Below are 17034 nucleotides of genomic sequence, written 5' to 3'. Positions count from 1 at the left end.
TTACTAAAGTTTAAACTAACCATGTTTAAACACATGGTTTAATGAGTTAATAATTCAATAAGAACTAACAACAAAACTTAAAGACTAATCATAACGACAAAAATATCAAACCAAACTGGACTACATGATAGTAATAATTCAATAGCAGCTAAACTAACAAATAAGCAAACGACACTATATTAAACTAAAACAACAGTATTATAATGCTAAATCTGCTATGGACAATGCTGAACTAACCATTAATTTTAACAATCAAATCACAAATGTTAACCGTTAATATAATCAAAAGTAAAATAAATCCGCACACAAACAAACTAAAATTATGCTCGTCTAACAACACCCTTAACAGAATGGACATACTAAATATTAAAATTATATAACAAAATGCAATTTAAACCAACTAACAATTAAACCACACATTTGAATCAATTAAAGCCATAAATTATCGCACCTAATACATGTAATTACACAAACGAACCAATCGATAATCAAAGGCATCATACCAAACAAATTAAGTCCGAAATTACTATCAAATAAAATAGAAAACGATTTAGTATGTTAGATCGAATCAACTGTTAACTGCTGCGAACTTAATGCTTTCTAGGGGGATTTTGACGAAAAAAGCGAAAGGGAATTTCTATGGAATTTTTCGACTAAAAGACTCAAATTCTTCCGATTCACACTCGAAACACTTTTTTTTCGAGGTTGCGAATTTCCTGAATCCAAAAATCCTCCTGGGGTAATTTCGTGAAAAAAAAAAATTGTTTGAGTATTTTTGAAACGATATTTTTAGGGGATATTAGGGTTTTCGTATGACGAAGAGAGAGAAAAAATACGTGGGGGACGGGGTATGGTGGGGCAGATTTCTTGGGGGGGGACTATTCTTGGGGGAATTTCTTGAACCGAGAGAAAAGAGAGTGGGAGAGAGAGAGAAAGGAGTACTTATAGGGAAATTTTAGGGTTTTCGTTAAGTGAAGAGAGAGAGAGAGCGGTGGGGACAAAGGGATAGTTTAAATGAGCGGGTGAGTTGAATTAAAATGTGGGAGCTGGGGTATATGAATAGGGTGGTGGTGGGGGATTAAAATGACTTGTGGGTTGGTTTTAGAATTGAGAGAAAAAGAGTACGAGGTTGATTGGGCTACAGCATTTTAAATAAAAACCTTGTGTTAAAATATTATTTTTTATAAAATATGCAATTATTAATGTTCGGATAGTAAAAAAATGGCGTTGTAATAGCCGTTTGCAATAATATTTCGAAAATTGGGGTGAATAAAAAATATTTAATTATGCAAAGATAAATGCGATGTGTGTGCGAAAATTGGGTTGGGGTGAATAAAATTGGGTAGTGGGCTATGAAAAATTTTGTTAATAATAATATTGATAATAATAATAATTTAATAATAATAATAATAATAATAGTAATTGTAATAGAATAATGAAACGCCGATATTGATAAGAGGCTAATAATTATAGTAAAAAAATATATATATATTTTTTAATTTGTCAAAAATATTAGAAGCGTAAATAGGTATTTCGGAAGAGAGGTGGGACAAAATTGGGTGTCAACGACTTGTCCCTCTTTGCCGGTAATGATGAAAAGAGTTGTCGGGCAAAGACGTTGACTCGATAGCCTATTTTGTCCGGCTAAAGGAAACCGAGAAAATTATGACCGAACTCCGGCCCTCGAGTTGCCTACATATCTCGGGTTGCACGAGAATCAGGTCGAGTGTAGTTCTGGGACAATTACGACACCCGAATGACTAATGAACCCCGATTGGCGCGAATCTTGCAAAACATTGTCCCAGTGTCGAATTATGATGACACTGGGTATTATGATAGAACTTGAAAATTGAATTACTGGAATGCAAAAGAATACTTGTGATTAGAGAAGAGTGTTCGAGGTAGATCTTTGACCCGTGTCGGGAAGTCTGATTATCCTTCCCAACAAATTGCCCCAGTTCGCTGCCGAAGAACTAGTTCCACGATTTGATGTGTGATGCCAACTTCGATATTGTTCACAGCCACCAGCTAAAAACAATTGTTAGCAATAAAGAAATATATGTGTAAATAAGGCAAGGTTGGAGGAGTTTGCACTTGTAATCCCTGTTTCGAAAGTTGAATCCACAATATGCTTTGGAGATGAATTAAATTTATGGCTTCCAATTGAGTTGACATTGAGATCCACTTCAACGAGAGCCGCATTATAAAATGGGTGCCCGCATTCGGAGGTGGGTGCCTGAACTGAAATATAAGATACCCGCATTCGGAGGTGGGTGCCTGAACCAAAATATAAGATACCCGCATTCGGAGGTGGGCGCCTGAACTGAAATATAAGATACCCGCATTCGGAGGTGGGCGCCTGAACTAAAATATAAAATACCCGCATTCGGAGGTGGGTTCCTGAACTGAAATATAAGATACCCGCATTCGGAGGTGGGCGCCTGAACTGAAATATAAAATACCCGCATTCGGAGGTGGGCGCCTGAACTGAAATATAAAATACCCGCATTCGGAGGTGGGTGCCTGAACTGAAATATAAGATACCCGCATTCGGAGGTGGGCGCCTGAACTGAAATATAAAATACCCGCATTCGGAGGTGGGCGCCTGAACTGAAATATAAAATACCCGCATTCGGAGGTGGGCGCACGAACCGAAATATAAAATACCCGCATTCGGAAATATAAGGTGGGCGCCTGAACTGAAATATAAAATACCCGCATTCGGAGGTGGGCGCCTGAACTGAAATATAAAATACCCGCATTCGGAGGTGGGCGCCTGAACTGAAATATAAGATACCCGCATTCGGAGGTGGGCGCCTGAACTGAAATATAAAATACCCGCATTCGGAGGTGGGCGCCTGAACTGAAATATAAAATACCCGCATTCGGAGGTGGGGCGCCGAACCGAAATATAAAATACCCGCATTCGGAGGTGGGTGCACGAACGAAATATAAATCCACATTCGGAGGTGGGTGCACGGTGCGAAATATAAAAGGTAAAAATGTATATAACATCCACTTCCAGGTGGGGTGCAAGAAAAATAAATCCACGTCCAAAAAATATAAAATCCCATTCGGAGGGTGCAAAAAATATAAATCCACGTCCGCATTTTGCGGTAAAAAAATGTAAATCCACATCCACTTCCACAGTGCAGAAAAATAAATCCACGTCCACTTCCACAGTGCAAAAAATATAAATCCACCGTCGGTACAAAAATGTAAACTTCCACAGTGCAGAAAAATAAATCCACGTCCACTTCCACAGTGCAAAAAATATAAATCCACGTCCGCATTTTGCGGTACAAAAATGTAAATCCACATCCACTTCCACAGTACAGAATATAAATCCACGTCCACTTCCGCTTTCATAGTGCGAAAAATAAATCCACGTCCGCTTCCACAAAATTTTATAATGCAAACGAGTTAAATCCACTTCTACGTCCACAATGTAAAAATATAAATCCACTTTCACGTCCACAATGTTCATAATAAATTCACGTCCCTTTATATTGTAAAAATATAAATCCACTTCCACTTTCACAATGTTCATAATAAATCCACGTCCCTTTCCACAAATTTTATAATGTAAAAATATAAATTCACTTCCACTTTCACAATGTTCATAATAAATCCACGTCCCTTTCCACAAATTTTATAATGTAAAAATATAAATTCACTTCCACTTTCACGTCCTCAGTGTAAAAATGTAAATCCATGTCCACTTAAAAAATTGTATTGTAAAAAGGTATATCTACGTTTATGTTCATATTCTAATCCATGTCCTGTTGTGACGGAAGTTAAATTGTCCCCACAATTTAACATATGATGTGAGGTTTCGATCTTGTTATCTTAATAAATACCACATTCTTAAAATAACTTGTTATCGACTTGAAATAAATAAGTATATATAAAGTGATGATAGAATTGAGGAGTTTAACCCGATAATAGGTGACCATGTCCGTATCCACTTTGAAGAAAGTTAAATCCACAATTATATGCCCTTGATCCATCGAGAAAATGCCACGAGCTGAAACAACTATTAGTGGTAAGAATATGTAAATAAAAAGAATTTACGCTTATAGCCTTTGGTTGAGAAGATAAATTCATGTCCACTTTTAAAAACGATAACTCTTTGATCACGTAATTAAAATTTGAAGAAGAGTCAAATATGCGCCACATCCGTGTTAATTGAAACTGTCTCATCAAAGAAAAATTGTGAGTTAAAAGAAAATTGGTTGACTTGTGCTTGTTGGGGAACTTGGTCCTTGAAGTGATTCTCATCCCGATCGTGTCCACGTTCTTCGAGGCCCCACCAGATATTTTGCTTTGCCAAGGAGTTTCAGTTATAAGTAATAAAAAGTGTATTTTGAAAATAAGAGTAATGAGATTTGGATGACTTCGAAAAAAAATACTTAGTGGCTCTAATAGATAAAATGATTGTGAAGACTCGAATTCGAACTTATCGATATTTCTTAGAAAGATATGAACGAACTTTATTTAAAATCATTTAAGAACACTTTTGCGTCATTTCTAAAAATTGCCCCAGTTTCCAATCCTGGAGGCGCTTTGTTCTAAACAGTTGAAAAGTGAGAAGATATAAAGAAAATTTTTGGAAGCGATTTTGATCGATTTCGAAAATTTGTCCCAGTCTCAAGATACTAGGACACATAAATTTAAACAACGCGAAGACTAAAACTTCATACAAAATCCTTATGTGTCTTATATGAACTGAAGTGGTTGGACAAACCAAAGACTTTGAAATTTTTAAAATAGAAGGGCCGAACCCGCCTTGGGTTGCCTACGTATCCCAAAGGAATCAGGCCAGGCGTAGTTCGTGAATAAGAACTTTTGAGGTTTTTTTTTATTTTATTTTTTTTTATTTTATTTTATAAAAGGAGGGCCGAATGATTTATGAAAATGATGCCTTTTGGCGACGATTAATGGAAATGGGCCCTACACCAGATATGGAGATGAGGCTATTTAAGCCAAATGATTTATGAAAATGAGGCTTCCCAAGCTTGCATAATGAGGTTTTCTTTTAAAGCCCGATGGCTGATGAAAATGAGGTTTTAAAACCAGTATGACTCATGGTGTAAAGCATTTATGCAGCGAATTTTAAAGCATTTGTGCGGAGCAAATTAAAAGCATTGGTGCGGTGTATGTGCAGCGTATTTGAAAGCATTTGCGTAGGGTATTTGAAAGCGATAATGCGTTAAAAAATAGTAGTGCGATTCATGCGCAGTGCGTTTGAAATTATTTATGCAGAGCCTTCGAGAACAGTAGTGCATATGTTGTGCATTTGAAAGCATTTTGTGCGAAGCATTTGAAAGCAATAGAAAATATTTGTACATCGATTCATTTGAAAATCTTTGTAAAATTTGAGAGTTGTTAGCAGTTGGGAGGCATAATTAGTCCTAAGAAAACTCAAACCGTTCGGTGCATAGTCCTTGCAAGGCTGTAAACATTATGTACTTTCTTTCCTTTTACAAGAAGCGTGGAATTACTCCTAGATAAAATTAATGCAGGTGTAAAAAAAATTAGTGCGATATTATTTCGATATACAAAATAGTGCAAGCGCGCGATTCGTACAAAATATGTGAGGTAAAAGTTGTGCAAGTACAAAATATTTGAGGTAAAAATTGTGCCAGTGCGAGATCAGTACAAAATATTTGAGATAAAAATAGTACTAGCGTGAGATCAGTACAAAATATTTGAGATAAAAATAGTGCTAGCGTGAGAGTAGTATAAAATATTTGAGATAAAAGTAGCATTAGTGTGCGATTAGTACGAAAATCATTCAAGGTAAAAGTAGTGCGAATGCAAGTGCAATATCAGTGCTCTTTTTGAAAAAAAAAAAAACTTAATACGTCCAATTTTAAGTCGGACATGCCCAAATAAATTAACCAAGTCCTATTATAAAGGCGGACATGCCCAAATTAAAATGATTAGTCAAATATAAGGCGGACAAAGCCCAAATTAAAATGATTAGTCAAATATAAGGTATAAGTCACTGTATTGTAGACTTAGGGTAGATAATTTACTTTAAAGTACTAGTCTTGTCTTTATATATTTCTTAAGTGTATAAGTACTAATACAAATTATTTCTTGTCAATATAGATTTCTTAACCGTACTTATATAACGTAATTAATTGATTCTTGATTTGTATATCATGGCTTTGACGTATTACAGATTTGTTATCGGTTATATACGTCTAAAAAAAAACAATACGTATCTATACACAATTCCGGATTTTTTTTTTTTTTTTTTATTTTTTTTTTTTTTTTTCTGATCATTTGATTTTTGTGGCCGACAACTTTATGAAAAGCAGCCGTCCACTTTTCAAAAAGTTTTTTACCCCTCAGGTGAAACCCCGATGGCCGACAACTTTATGAAAGGAGCGGTCCACTTTCTAAAAGCAGACGGCATCTTCAAGATCAGCCGTCCACTTTCTAAAAGCAAACGGCATCTTCAAGATCAGCCGTCCACTTGGATTACGCGTTTTATAGGGAAGAGTGATGTGCATGAAGTGACTACACTAGCTGACCTTCGTTCATGCACTCTTCGTTCATATAGAACCAGTGCTGCGTATATGCCTCTAGGATCTTTCCTTTTGAATCCAATTACAAGAAAGAATGCAAGGTAATTCAGGACAATACGCCATCGATCATCAGTACGATAACGCTTTTGACACTGCTAACAATCCTTTGATGATGGATTTTACTCTTGAAGATCCATTTTATTCATCTTTCTACAACCCTACCCGGGTGGCGGTCATATTCTGAATATCTATTTGTATACACTAATAGTATTTGTTCTAAATAAATTAGCTAATGTATTATAACGTTATGGGTGCAGGGATGTGGAGCGGAACGAGCGGTGGATTCGGATCAAGTTCCCAATTACTTGGGAGAACGGAGAAAGGGAAGCAAAAAATGTTGTCTCGAGAAACAATTTCAAAGTATTTTTACATGCCAATAAATCAAGCAGCCAAGGAACTTAATATTGGGGTGACACTTTTGAAGATAAGATGTAGGGATTTGGGAATTCAAAGGTGGCCACATAGGAAGTTAATGAGTCTTCAAACACTAATCAAGAATGTTAAGGTTCACTCTCTATATACACATCTTCTTTACACTCTTGTTTCAAATAAAAAAGAACCTTTTAGTTTATGTAATAATATTATATTCTCTTAATATTTCGTTTAGAAGAGAACGTTAAGATATTCTCTATATAGACATGTTACCCTTGTTTCGATGATGAATATTTGCAGGAATTGAAGAGGGGAAGGAAATGGTATGGAACGAAGTGGAAGGATGTGATAGATTCATTAGAGGAAGAGAGAAAAGGATGGAGGAAATTCCAGACATGGAACTTGAGGAGAAAACAAAGAAATTAAGGCAATCTTGTTTCAAGGCTAACCACAAGAAGAGAAAGCTTATGGGTATGGCAGAATTGCAGGCTTCTTTTGATACTTACTGCGATAGTGGTCCAGTTGCAGACAATAATGCTGCTATTGGTTATGGCCATAGAGAGGAAGATGATGAAGATGAAGTCATTAAGTCTCTTCTTGCTGACTGTTTCACTTCCAGTAGCCCAACCTTGCATGATTGAACTTTGCTTTTTTTTTTTTTTTTTTTTTTTTTTTTTTTTTTTTTTTTTATGTTCCTATTAGCTACTCGAAGAAAGTAGTTGGGACAATGGTAAAATGAAATCAATCCAAAACTTCCATTTGTGAAGACTGTCGATATCGCAGGTTCTTGAAATGCAGTTCCTTTTCTTTTCAATTAAAGGCGAACAAAACTAAAATGTTTAATTAAAGGCGAACAAACCTAAAATGACCAATTAAAGGCGAACTAACCTAAATGCGGTGCTTGATCTATGATTATTAATGATGCAGTGCCAATGATCTGGGGATTTTCTACCCTTCCAAAATTCACGTCTAAAAAGTTCCTGCACTCAAAGAAATTTTGTGAGTTTCAAATTTAATCGATATTAAGTTGGCTTTAGACCGTGTAAAATATGAGTGCTCCGCCAGTTCCCCTTTAGCACAAGTCAACCTTCCTTCTTTTTTTTTGAAAATAAGTTTAAAATAAAAAAAAAAAAAAAAAAAAAAAAAAAAAAAAAAAAAAAAAGAAAAGAAAAGAAAAAGAAAACGAGTTAGTATACGGCAAGGACATATTATCGCACATAAACACATTATTGCACATAATGCACCGCGTTCTATAATGCAAGGGACCTCTTTATGCCAGAGGTAGGCCTAACGAATATTTGAAGGACAAATATGTCTTTTATGTATCATTCCATAACTCTTCCTAAAACTAATTTACAAGAAAATAAAAATTTATTACATGCCAGTTTAATAATACAATTCAAAATTAATCTAAGATATCTAACACTTCATCTCCACTAATTTCTTTCAATTGTCTTCAACCCTCCGGCATTAATCGGATGCTCCATGACAACCTGCAACAAAACATTAGTTTTCCTATAGAGTACTAGGTCCACATATTCTTCACATTTGTCCTTCAAATAAAACACATAAATAGTGAATAGTGTCACTCAGAGTCATGGACTCATTTGGACATTTGGTGAGGTTGACTAATGAACTCAATACACCAGGGGTATTAAGCCTCCTAGGTTTAAAATGATGCATGTCCTTACAAGGTTTTGGTTTTCGCTCTACCTAGGTAGACTAAAAATGGTTTTCCTATGACACAAGGCTCCCCCAAGCGGACAACTTGGGAGTGGAAAGTCCGTGGCCGTCATACGCCATCGACTAAATCACTAGACCAATGGGTTCTAAAGGGGTAATTTAGTAGTGCGGGTGCGCTAAGCACACCTCGCGTTTTAAGTGTGTGAATATGTGTGAGTTTTCCAGGAGTGGAAGAAGTATGAGCGGAATGCCAATTTAAGGAAAGCAATAACATACATATTACATAGAAAATTTACATAAGGAATAAAAACACCCAAAAGCATATAAGGAAAAAGCAATAATAAAGGCAAAAAAGGGAAACAAACAAAATATCCAACACATTAACTATTAACCTAAGTCTGTTATGGTTAGAGCCTAAGTTCCCCAGCGGAGTCGCCAAGCTGTCACACCCCATTTTAACCCGGGGTCAAAATTAGGAGTATGACGTATTGGTGATTCCTATTTTTGTTTTATTTTAAGGAGTCGCCACCTAATTGATTTTAAGGTGAATTAGGGCACCTAATTTATTAACTAAGGTAAAGCCTAACTATACCTCCGTTAATGGTCTACTTAATCAGTGTGATTCTAGGTAAGGGTTCTATATTATCCTAAAGGGAAGGGGTTAGGCATCCTTTAAGATCCGTTAACTTACGGTTATCCGGCCAAACTTAGGTTAATAAATTAAAGTTAAAGACGCAAATATAATATTCAAGAGTTAAGAAACTGACTTGAAAATATTGATAAATTTTTTGAAGGAAAATGTAATAACATTGTTTAAAATAAGACTTAGAGAAAATAATAATTTGCATAAAAAGATGTCTTTAAATACTATTTAAGATAAGATTTATAAAGATAGTTAAAACTTTAAATGAGAATATATAATAATGCTATATAAGAATGAGATTTGCAAAAATATATTAATTTGTATATAAGCAGAAGAAAAGTGCAGGTTTACGCAATATTTTGATAAATATTTAAAACAAACTCAAATGATGAGATATTAATTGATTTTTTTTTTTTAAAGAGTATAAAGATACAAAATAGCTAATGTGAGTCTTCTTTATTCCCTTTTATTATTTCTTATTAAATATACTTATCTAAAAATATGTGTGATTAATTCAAACTTGAAGAGTTATTTATAAATATACTAGAGTTTATATTTACATATTAGTGACGTTTTAAAAATTTTATGATAAAAATATATTGCCTCAACTCAAAATACATATCATGCATTTTGTAAATCAATTCCCAATAAAAAAAATATTAGACATTATAAATAATTTGGCATAAAAGAAGATAATGAAACTTATTGAATTAATTTTTTAGTCTTCCTTAAACTAACTACCCACTACTAAACTAAACTTGCTAATTTCACTAAGGTTTATCTAAATTAACAAAACAAAATGTTAATCATGCAATATAAATTAAATGCTTAAAGAATAAAATAAAGGAATAAATAAAATTCAAATGGATCCAGCCCATTTTGAGCTCTTGCAATTTGTATTGTTGGGCTTCGGCCCAAGATCGAATGTGGAAGAATAATATCCCTCGAACTCGTATGCGGTTCATGCATAAAAGATATGAGAGAAAAAGATTAGTATCTTTCAATAAGGCTTAAACAAAAAGATACAAATTCAAATTGCGGCCTTGGGCTTTTAGGTTATATGTATATCTAAGTATATTCCATGTATACACATTCATACATAAAGATGAAACAAAAGCAATGTACGCGATCAATAAATAATGTTAAACATATGAAATATAAACTCAAAACAATTCAGAAAATGTATATATATTCTTGTATATTAGCCTAGAAAAAAAAAAGATGTACTTCAATTCATGTTTTGAAAGAATGTATTTCGATTCATTTGACTAACAAAATTATAAAGTATTCACACATCATATTGAATAATTGTCATCATTAGAGACTTTTGAAATAGGAGGGGAATATATGATTCAAACAAGCATATTAATTACTTAATAAGATAACCATATTTAATCAAGTTGATTATTTTTTGGGTGAATATGTTGATGGTTTTTTGAACAAACAAATAAAAACTTAAACCGAAAAGTCTCAAAACAGACTCTCAAGCACTAGTATATTCCATCAAGATCATTTGGGAGGTTAAACAAAACAAACAAGCGGAATGTACATCATACTCGAACTCAAATGGGGAATAAAAGGATATGACCAACAAGGTTTTTAGAGATTGATATCAAAATACGAGAGACTTGGTATATTAAAACGAGAATATACCAATATCTCATGCATAATGTAAACAAAATGAGATCCTTAGATGATCAAATATATGTTTTAAAGTTGAGACACGCAAGAGACAAAGTATGACTTAAACAAGTATCTGATCGGTTTATCTAGCAAATGGAACTAAAACATATGACCAACATGGGGATTTCAAAAAAGAAATGCAAACAAGAGAAAACAACCTTCAGCCCTTTCATGTTAACTTATTTAGCTTCAAGCCAAATGAATACTTATAATCTAGTCTTTGAAAGAAAACTAGGGACAAGCGTGAATCTAAGAGAACAAAATATATTTAAATGAGAACGGTTTCGCATTTAATATACATTTGCTAAAAAGGCCAAGGTATTTCTTATTCCTAAATGAAAACATGTTCAAGCCATTAACAACTTTGATACTATTCTTCGTTCATTTAAGATTTCCAACAAAATATTCAAACACCACAGATTCCTTTATCTTTTGAAAATAGGGACCAGTTGGATGGATGCCCATATTCTAACTCTAAATCCCAGGTTTTAAGCAGTGAGCAAGTTAAGACTATTTGAGATTTCAACAGACCATTCATGTTTATAAGTTTAAACAAGGATTAATTTGCATGATGATGTGAATTTAGAACAAAAACTAACATAGCATTTAAATTGAAGCGAGAAACTAAACCAAGTTTCATGAATATCTCAAACATTTTAACGACTAAAACGACATCGATAAAAATGAGAATATGATTAGACACTCTTAGACATAAGCTAAACCGTTAATCATCAAGTAACAGGTGGACATTTGGATCATAAATATAAATCAACAATGATGAGAAAGCCAATTCGACTCAGATTATCAAAATAAAACAAGAGAGGCCAATACAACTAAGTACCCTAATATGAACCTATATTAATATTAAGAAAATGACCATTAAACTATCTATGATGACAAAGAATATACATATATTTTCAAACTATTTTGGCATATTTAAGACATCATTTTAAGTTATGCAACAAGCACTCAAAAAGACAACACTCAACAAACAAAATACTCTTAATCGCATTACAAGTGGACTGGATTAATGAGGCATGTAATGCTACTTAAACTCAAAAAAAGGGAGAAAGAAGAGAGAATAACATGATAAGAATAAAACATTTAAGTCTTAAATATTAGGCGAAGGTCTTAATTAAATATACCACTAAATGAACATACTAACAAACATTTGTATAACAAAGACCAATTTAGATGTGACATATGCAACTTAGGCTGGACTAGCAAAATCATGTGAGGAAATTATCAGTTTAAACTAACCATGATCACTGATTATGAGTTAATAATGACTAAGATGGATTAAACAAAACCATCATTCAAATAATGCTACTTCAATATCAAACCAAATCTACGGACTATACTAATAGCATGTTTAATGATATCCAAACTCATTTAAGAACTAATCACAGTCAAACTCGAAACTAATTAAAAACTAATCATAAACAAGTAAATAATCTCTAGGATTAACTATTAGCCTACCTTATTACTATGACATTATTAAACCACATTGAACTAACTTATAAGGTGTTCTTCGTTAATATAATTAAACTAAAACGAACGGACTTATAATGCTAAAATGCGACCTAACAACTAACCATTAAAATTTTAACAATCAATCACTAATGTAACACATTATATAACAATACGCAATTTAAACCAACTAACAAATTAAACCACACATTTGAATCAATTAAACCCAAACAATTATGGACATAACAAATGTAATTATATAAGCAAAATGGCCAAGCTCGATAATCAAACCATCATACCAAACAAATTAAGTCCGAATTACTATCAACACAAACAAACTATTTATCGAATAATTAACTCTTAACTAAACGGATTCAATGCAGCCGAAAAGGCGAAATAAAATAGAAAATCGATTTAGTATGTTAGATCGATATCCTTCTTACGGGTGCTGCGAACTTAATGCGGGTCTCCGATTTTGACACTCGAAACACTTCAAATTCGAGGTTGCGAATTTTTCGACAAAAGACTCAACGAAAAAAAAAAAATTGTTTGAGTATTTTTGATTTTTTTTGTGATATTGTGACCGAAAAAAAAAAAATACTTTGCTGGGGGATTTCTTGGCTAAAACCCCCTATTGATTTGGGGATTATTTATAGGGGATTGTTGAACCGAAAAATCCCCCTAACTAGAGAGAGAGTGAGTACTTGGGGGGAAATTTTAGGGTTTTCGATTGGCAAGAGAGAGAGAGAGGAGGGGGGACAAAGGGAAGTGGAAGGGAGCGTGAGAGGGGAGAAGGGAGAGAGTGGGAGAGGGAGAGTGTAGGGCGGCGGTGGGGGGATGGGCGGAGATGAAGGAGAAAAGAGAGAGAAGAGAAGAGAACGAAAGGGGGGGGGGGTCGGTGGTGTGGGTGAAGGTAAAAAATGATGAAACCTAAGGTTTCATATTTTGTATATGAATAGGGTGTTGGTCGGGTGGGTATTAAAATGACTTGTGGGTTTTTTATGGAATAAAAAATGGTCCAAAAATAGTACGGGTTGATTGGGCTTGGGTTATTTTAAATAAAGACCTTGTGTTAAAATATTATTTGATATAAAATATGCAATTATTAATGTTTGATAGTAAAAAAAATAGCTAGTAATAGCCGTAATAGAATATTTATTGAAAATAATTATTAAGTAAAAATATAAATATTTAATTAATGCAAAAAAGATAAATGCGTAAATGTGTGTGCGGAAGAGAGGTAGAATTGGATGTAAAAATTTAATAATAATAATGATAATAATAATAATAATAATAATAATAATAAAAATAAAATAAAAATGGAAAATTGGTTCCCTTTCTCTTGTATTGATAAGAGGCTAATAATTATAGTAAAAATAATATATATATTTTTTAATTTTAAAAAATATTAGAAGCGTAAATAGGTATTTCGGAAATAGTTCAGGAATATTTTTGGGCGTTTTCCAAAGAATCAATTAACATTCAAATAAAAGAAATAAAATGAAAAAGGTAATCCATCTGTATATGTACTTGTAACCTCAAAACTTATCAAGGTCATATTTATTTTATTATATACAACTTGTTGCTTTTGTATGTTAATTATATAATTTTGTATGTAAAATCAAATATCTATTGATGATTGTAAATATATTTATATATGTTTGGTACTTTACTTTTTCACATAATTTCTGGTAATCACTCATTTTCAAAAGAAAATATACATATTGAAGAATTTAATGTTTGTGGAGATATTATGCATATGATCCTTAATTATTTCTTATAAGTAATTAAAATTAATTTCACATATCCAAGAATTCAATTTTAAGTAAGTTACTCATATACAGTATTGATGAATTAATAATAATAAGTTTATGACATCTCTTAGCAACATAACAATAAAATAATGATAGATTTATGGTCACATCACAATTTGTTTTCTTAAAAAATACATTAACATAATGAAGAAATTGTGATAAAAAAATGAAATCGCTAATTTTTATTACAGAAAGATTTAGAGACAAAATCCCTATTGCTTACATTATTATTCATATTAGTTTTACATAATTTTATTTTATTAAGTTAAACTAAAATTAGAAATTTAATATGGTTGGTATCTAAGTCCACATGATAAATTAATTATATAATAATTCTTATTAAATAAGTATTAGCTGTAAATTCCAATTTTAAAAAATAATGAATTATATTTTATTAATGTGTGAAAAGTATTATATAAATTTCACAATAACTACAATTTTTTCAAGATATAGCAAAAGAAATATTTCTATCATGGGAAAAATAGGAAACGCTGGATTGAAAGAATGGGAGAAAAGCAATCTCTTACATTGTAATGGTCCTTTACTATCTTAATAACTTATTAACTACCATAAATCAAAGAGAAAATACCATCAGATTTTGGTATTTGAAATTAAATCTACTTCATCGGATTTTGAATTAATTGATGTATGAACTACTGTATCTTCTTGTTCTGGTTCACCATAAATGGTGGATCATCTCTCCTTTGGATTTCTTTGCAAAGAAGATGAAGTGGAGCCGGGCAAGCCGTGATTTTTTTTTTATTTGCCACGCCAGGTGATATTTAATTCACTCCAAAATTGTTTAGGGTGGTATACAAACACCGACAAAGTTTAATTGTTAAAGTGAATTTTCGGTGCAAGTTTAGAAGTAATTTTATGTTTTTTCTCTAAATCAAATTGTACGTTGTATTTACGAAGAAAATTAATATGATTTGTATACAAAAGGGTCTTGTATCTCTTGCGACTATTATTTGATATTTCGTAACACTTTTTGATGTTATTAAGAATTATAATGTTAACGACCTAATATGGTTAAATATATAAGTGAATAACAAAACTAGCTAGTATATCATAATTCATTTTTAACAAAGTATTACTTATAAGCTGACATGTAATTTTAAATAAATATATATTATATTTAATTAAATTGAATTTTGGATTATATCAAATTTAAAAAACCAATATGTTAATGATCACTAATTATACTCAATTTAGATTAGTAAACAAGTTGTAAGCAGTATTTTTTTTTTAATAGACCGTATATTTTTTTTCACAAGTAAAGCGTATAATTTTTTTAATTAAATAGACCGTATGATTTAATATACACATAAAATACGCAAAGTATGTAGAGATTTTTCATCTTTTTTCATATGGAAATATGGATCAATTTTAGTTACTCAATGTGTTTTGGGAATAGGAATTAGTTATTGTATTTACTAATGAGTGTGTTTTGGAGGAAAAATTGTTGGGGAAAACATTGCAAAATCCAAATTAAGTTATGCTAGTCTTTTCACAGGTGTTGCCATAGTTGGGCCAAATAGGTGTGGTCATTTAACAGCTCTCTTTAATGCATTCTCTTTAAGTCCACATGAATATCAATATATCATTTGCATGAACATAGAATATAATCAGCTTTAAAGAGTTTAATCTAATAATTGATGCAATGGAAGCAGAAATTTATACTTGGTTCATAAAGATCATTATTTTAGCAAGCATGTGAAAGTTAGATAAAACAAAAGGCATCAATGCCCTGATGCCAGAAAAAAAAAAGGACGTACAGAAAATATACTGAGCTAAAAATGAAGCAAAATGGGCAATCATATAGATAATTGTTCTACTCGTTAGCTTTCTCAAGATACTTCTGCTTTTCCTCATCAGTCATGAAAGCAGTGAGTGGAAAAGACTTTCCAATTCCTATAGGAGTCTTGAAGTGAATTTTATTCTGAGCAGGATCCTCAATGCTCATCTCAACTATTGGCACCCACATAAATAGCTGCTTAGTCTTAACCCCAGTCATTTTCTTCATCCTGCCTTTCTCTACGTAGGCAGTGACCTCGGTGCCATAGCTAACTAGAGTTTTTGTTGCGACAAAGTAATGCTCATACGGAGCCTTCTGTTTCATCCACACAAATCCAGTTTCACGAACAAGGCCACATTCTTCAAGGTCTTTAAGAGCAAGGACTCCCATGGGAAATCCCAACTCTTTTAGGAGTTCAACAGAATGACCAAGGCACTCTTCAGCTCCATATACAATTTCTGCTCCTGCACGCTCATCTTGGCAGGGTTTTTTATCACTAGCCATTTTGCAATGGACTAAAGATCAAAAAGCTCAGTATTTAAGATGCAGCACTTTGGATTGTGGTTTGGTGCTTAAATATACACAAAGCAGGAGGGGGTGAGAAAGAAGAGAGAAAGAGAGAAAGCAAGGTTGTTGGCTGGAAGTTGAATAGAAGGGATCTAGTTGATAATGTTGTTTACCTAACCATATTAAGTCCAAAAGAATGGACAACACAAGATCACATTGGCCAACTCCACCATAAATCTTACCAATAATTTTAAACATAAAAGTCCTACACAAAAATGATGATTATGTCCGATCTGAGACATATTCTTAAAGGGTAAGATATAGATCAACATTTTGCTAAGGGATTCCGTGCTGCAACATATCAATTTTAGCACGTTATATCTTAAACAGAAAGAAACCCTGATTTGTCCATAAATTTATTGTCTCAAGTTATAGTAGATCAAAGTCTGTTCAAATTGTCCTATG

At 32.8% G+C, this 17034-nt stretch overlaps 1 protein-coding gene across 1 annotated transcript; it reads right to left on the bottom strand.

The window, feature by feature from the left end:
* Positions 1–16061: 16061 nt before the first annotated feature.
* Positions 16062–16665, bottom strand: LOC132062922 (uncharacterized). Its single transcript, XM_059455389.1, has one exon. It carries the CDS (start codon positions 16564–16566, stop codon positions 16099–16101), a length of 468 nt encoding a protein of 155 aa, XP_059311372.1. The 5' UTR covers positions 16567–16665; the 3' UTR covers positions 16062–16098.
* Between the last annotated feature and the right edge of the window lie 369 nt (positions 16666–17034).

This window comes from Lycium ferocissimum, chromosome 7 (genome assembly GCF_029784015.1).
Source record: "Lycium ferocissimum isolate CSIRO_LF1 chromosome 7, AGI_CSIRO_Lferr_CH_V1, whole genome shotgun sequence".
Classification (NCBI taxonomy): Eukaryota; Viridiplantae; Streptophyta; class Magnoliopsida; order Solanales; family Solanaceae; genus Lycium; species Lycium ferocissimum.
This window is presented reverse-complemented; position numbering and strand designations above follow the sequence as displayed.

Bases quoted from the DNA above. Each gene is read 5' to 3' on its own strand.
- LOC132062922 (XM_059455389.1), bottom strand. From the start codon at position 16,566: ATGGCTAGTGATAAAAAACCCTGCCAAGATGAGCGTGCAGGAGCAGAA.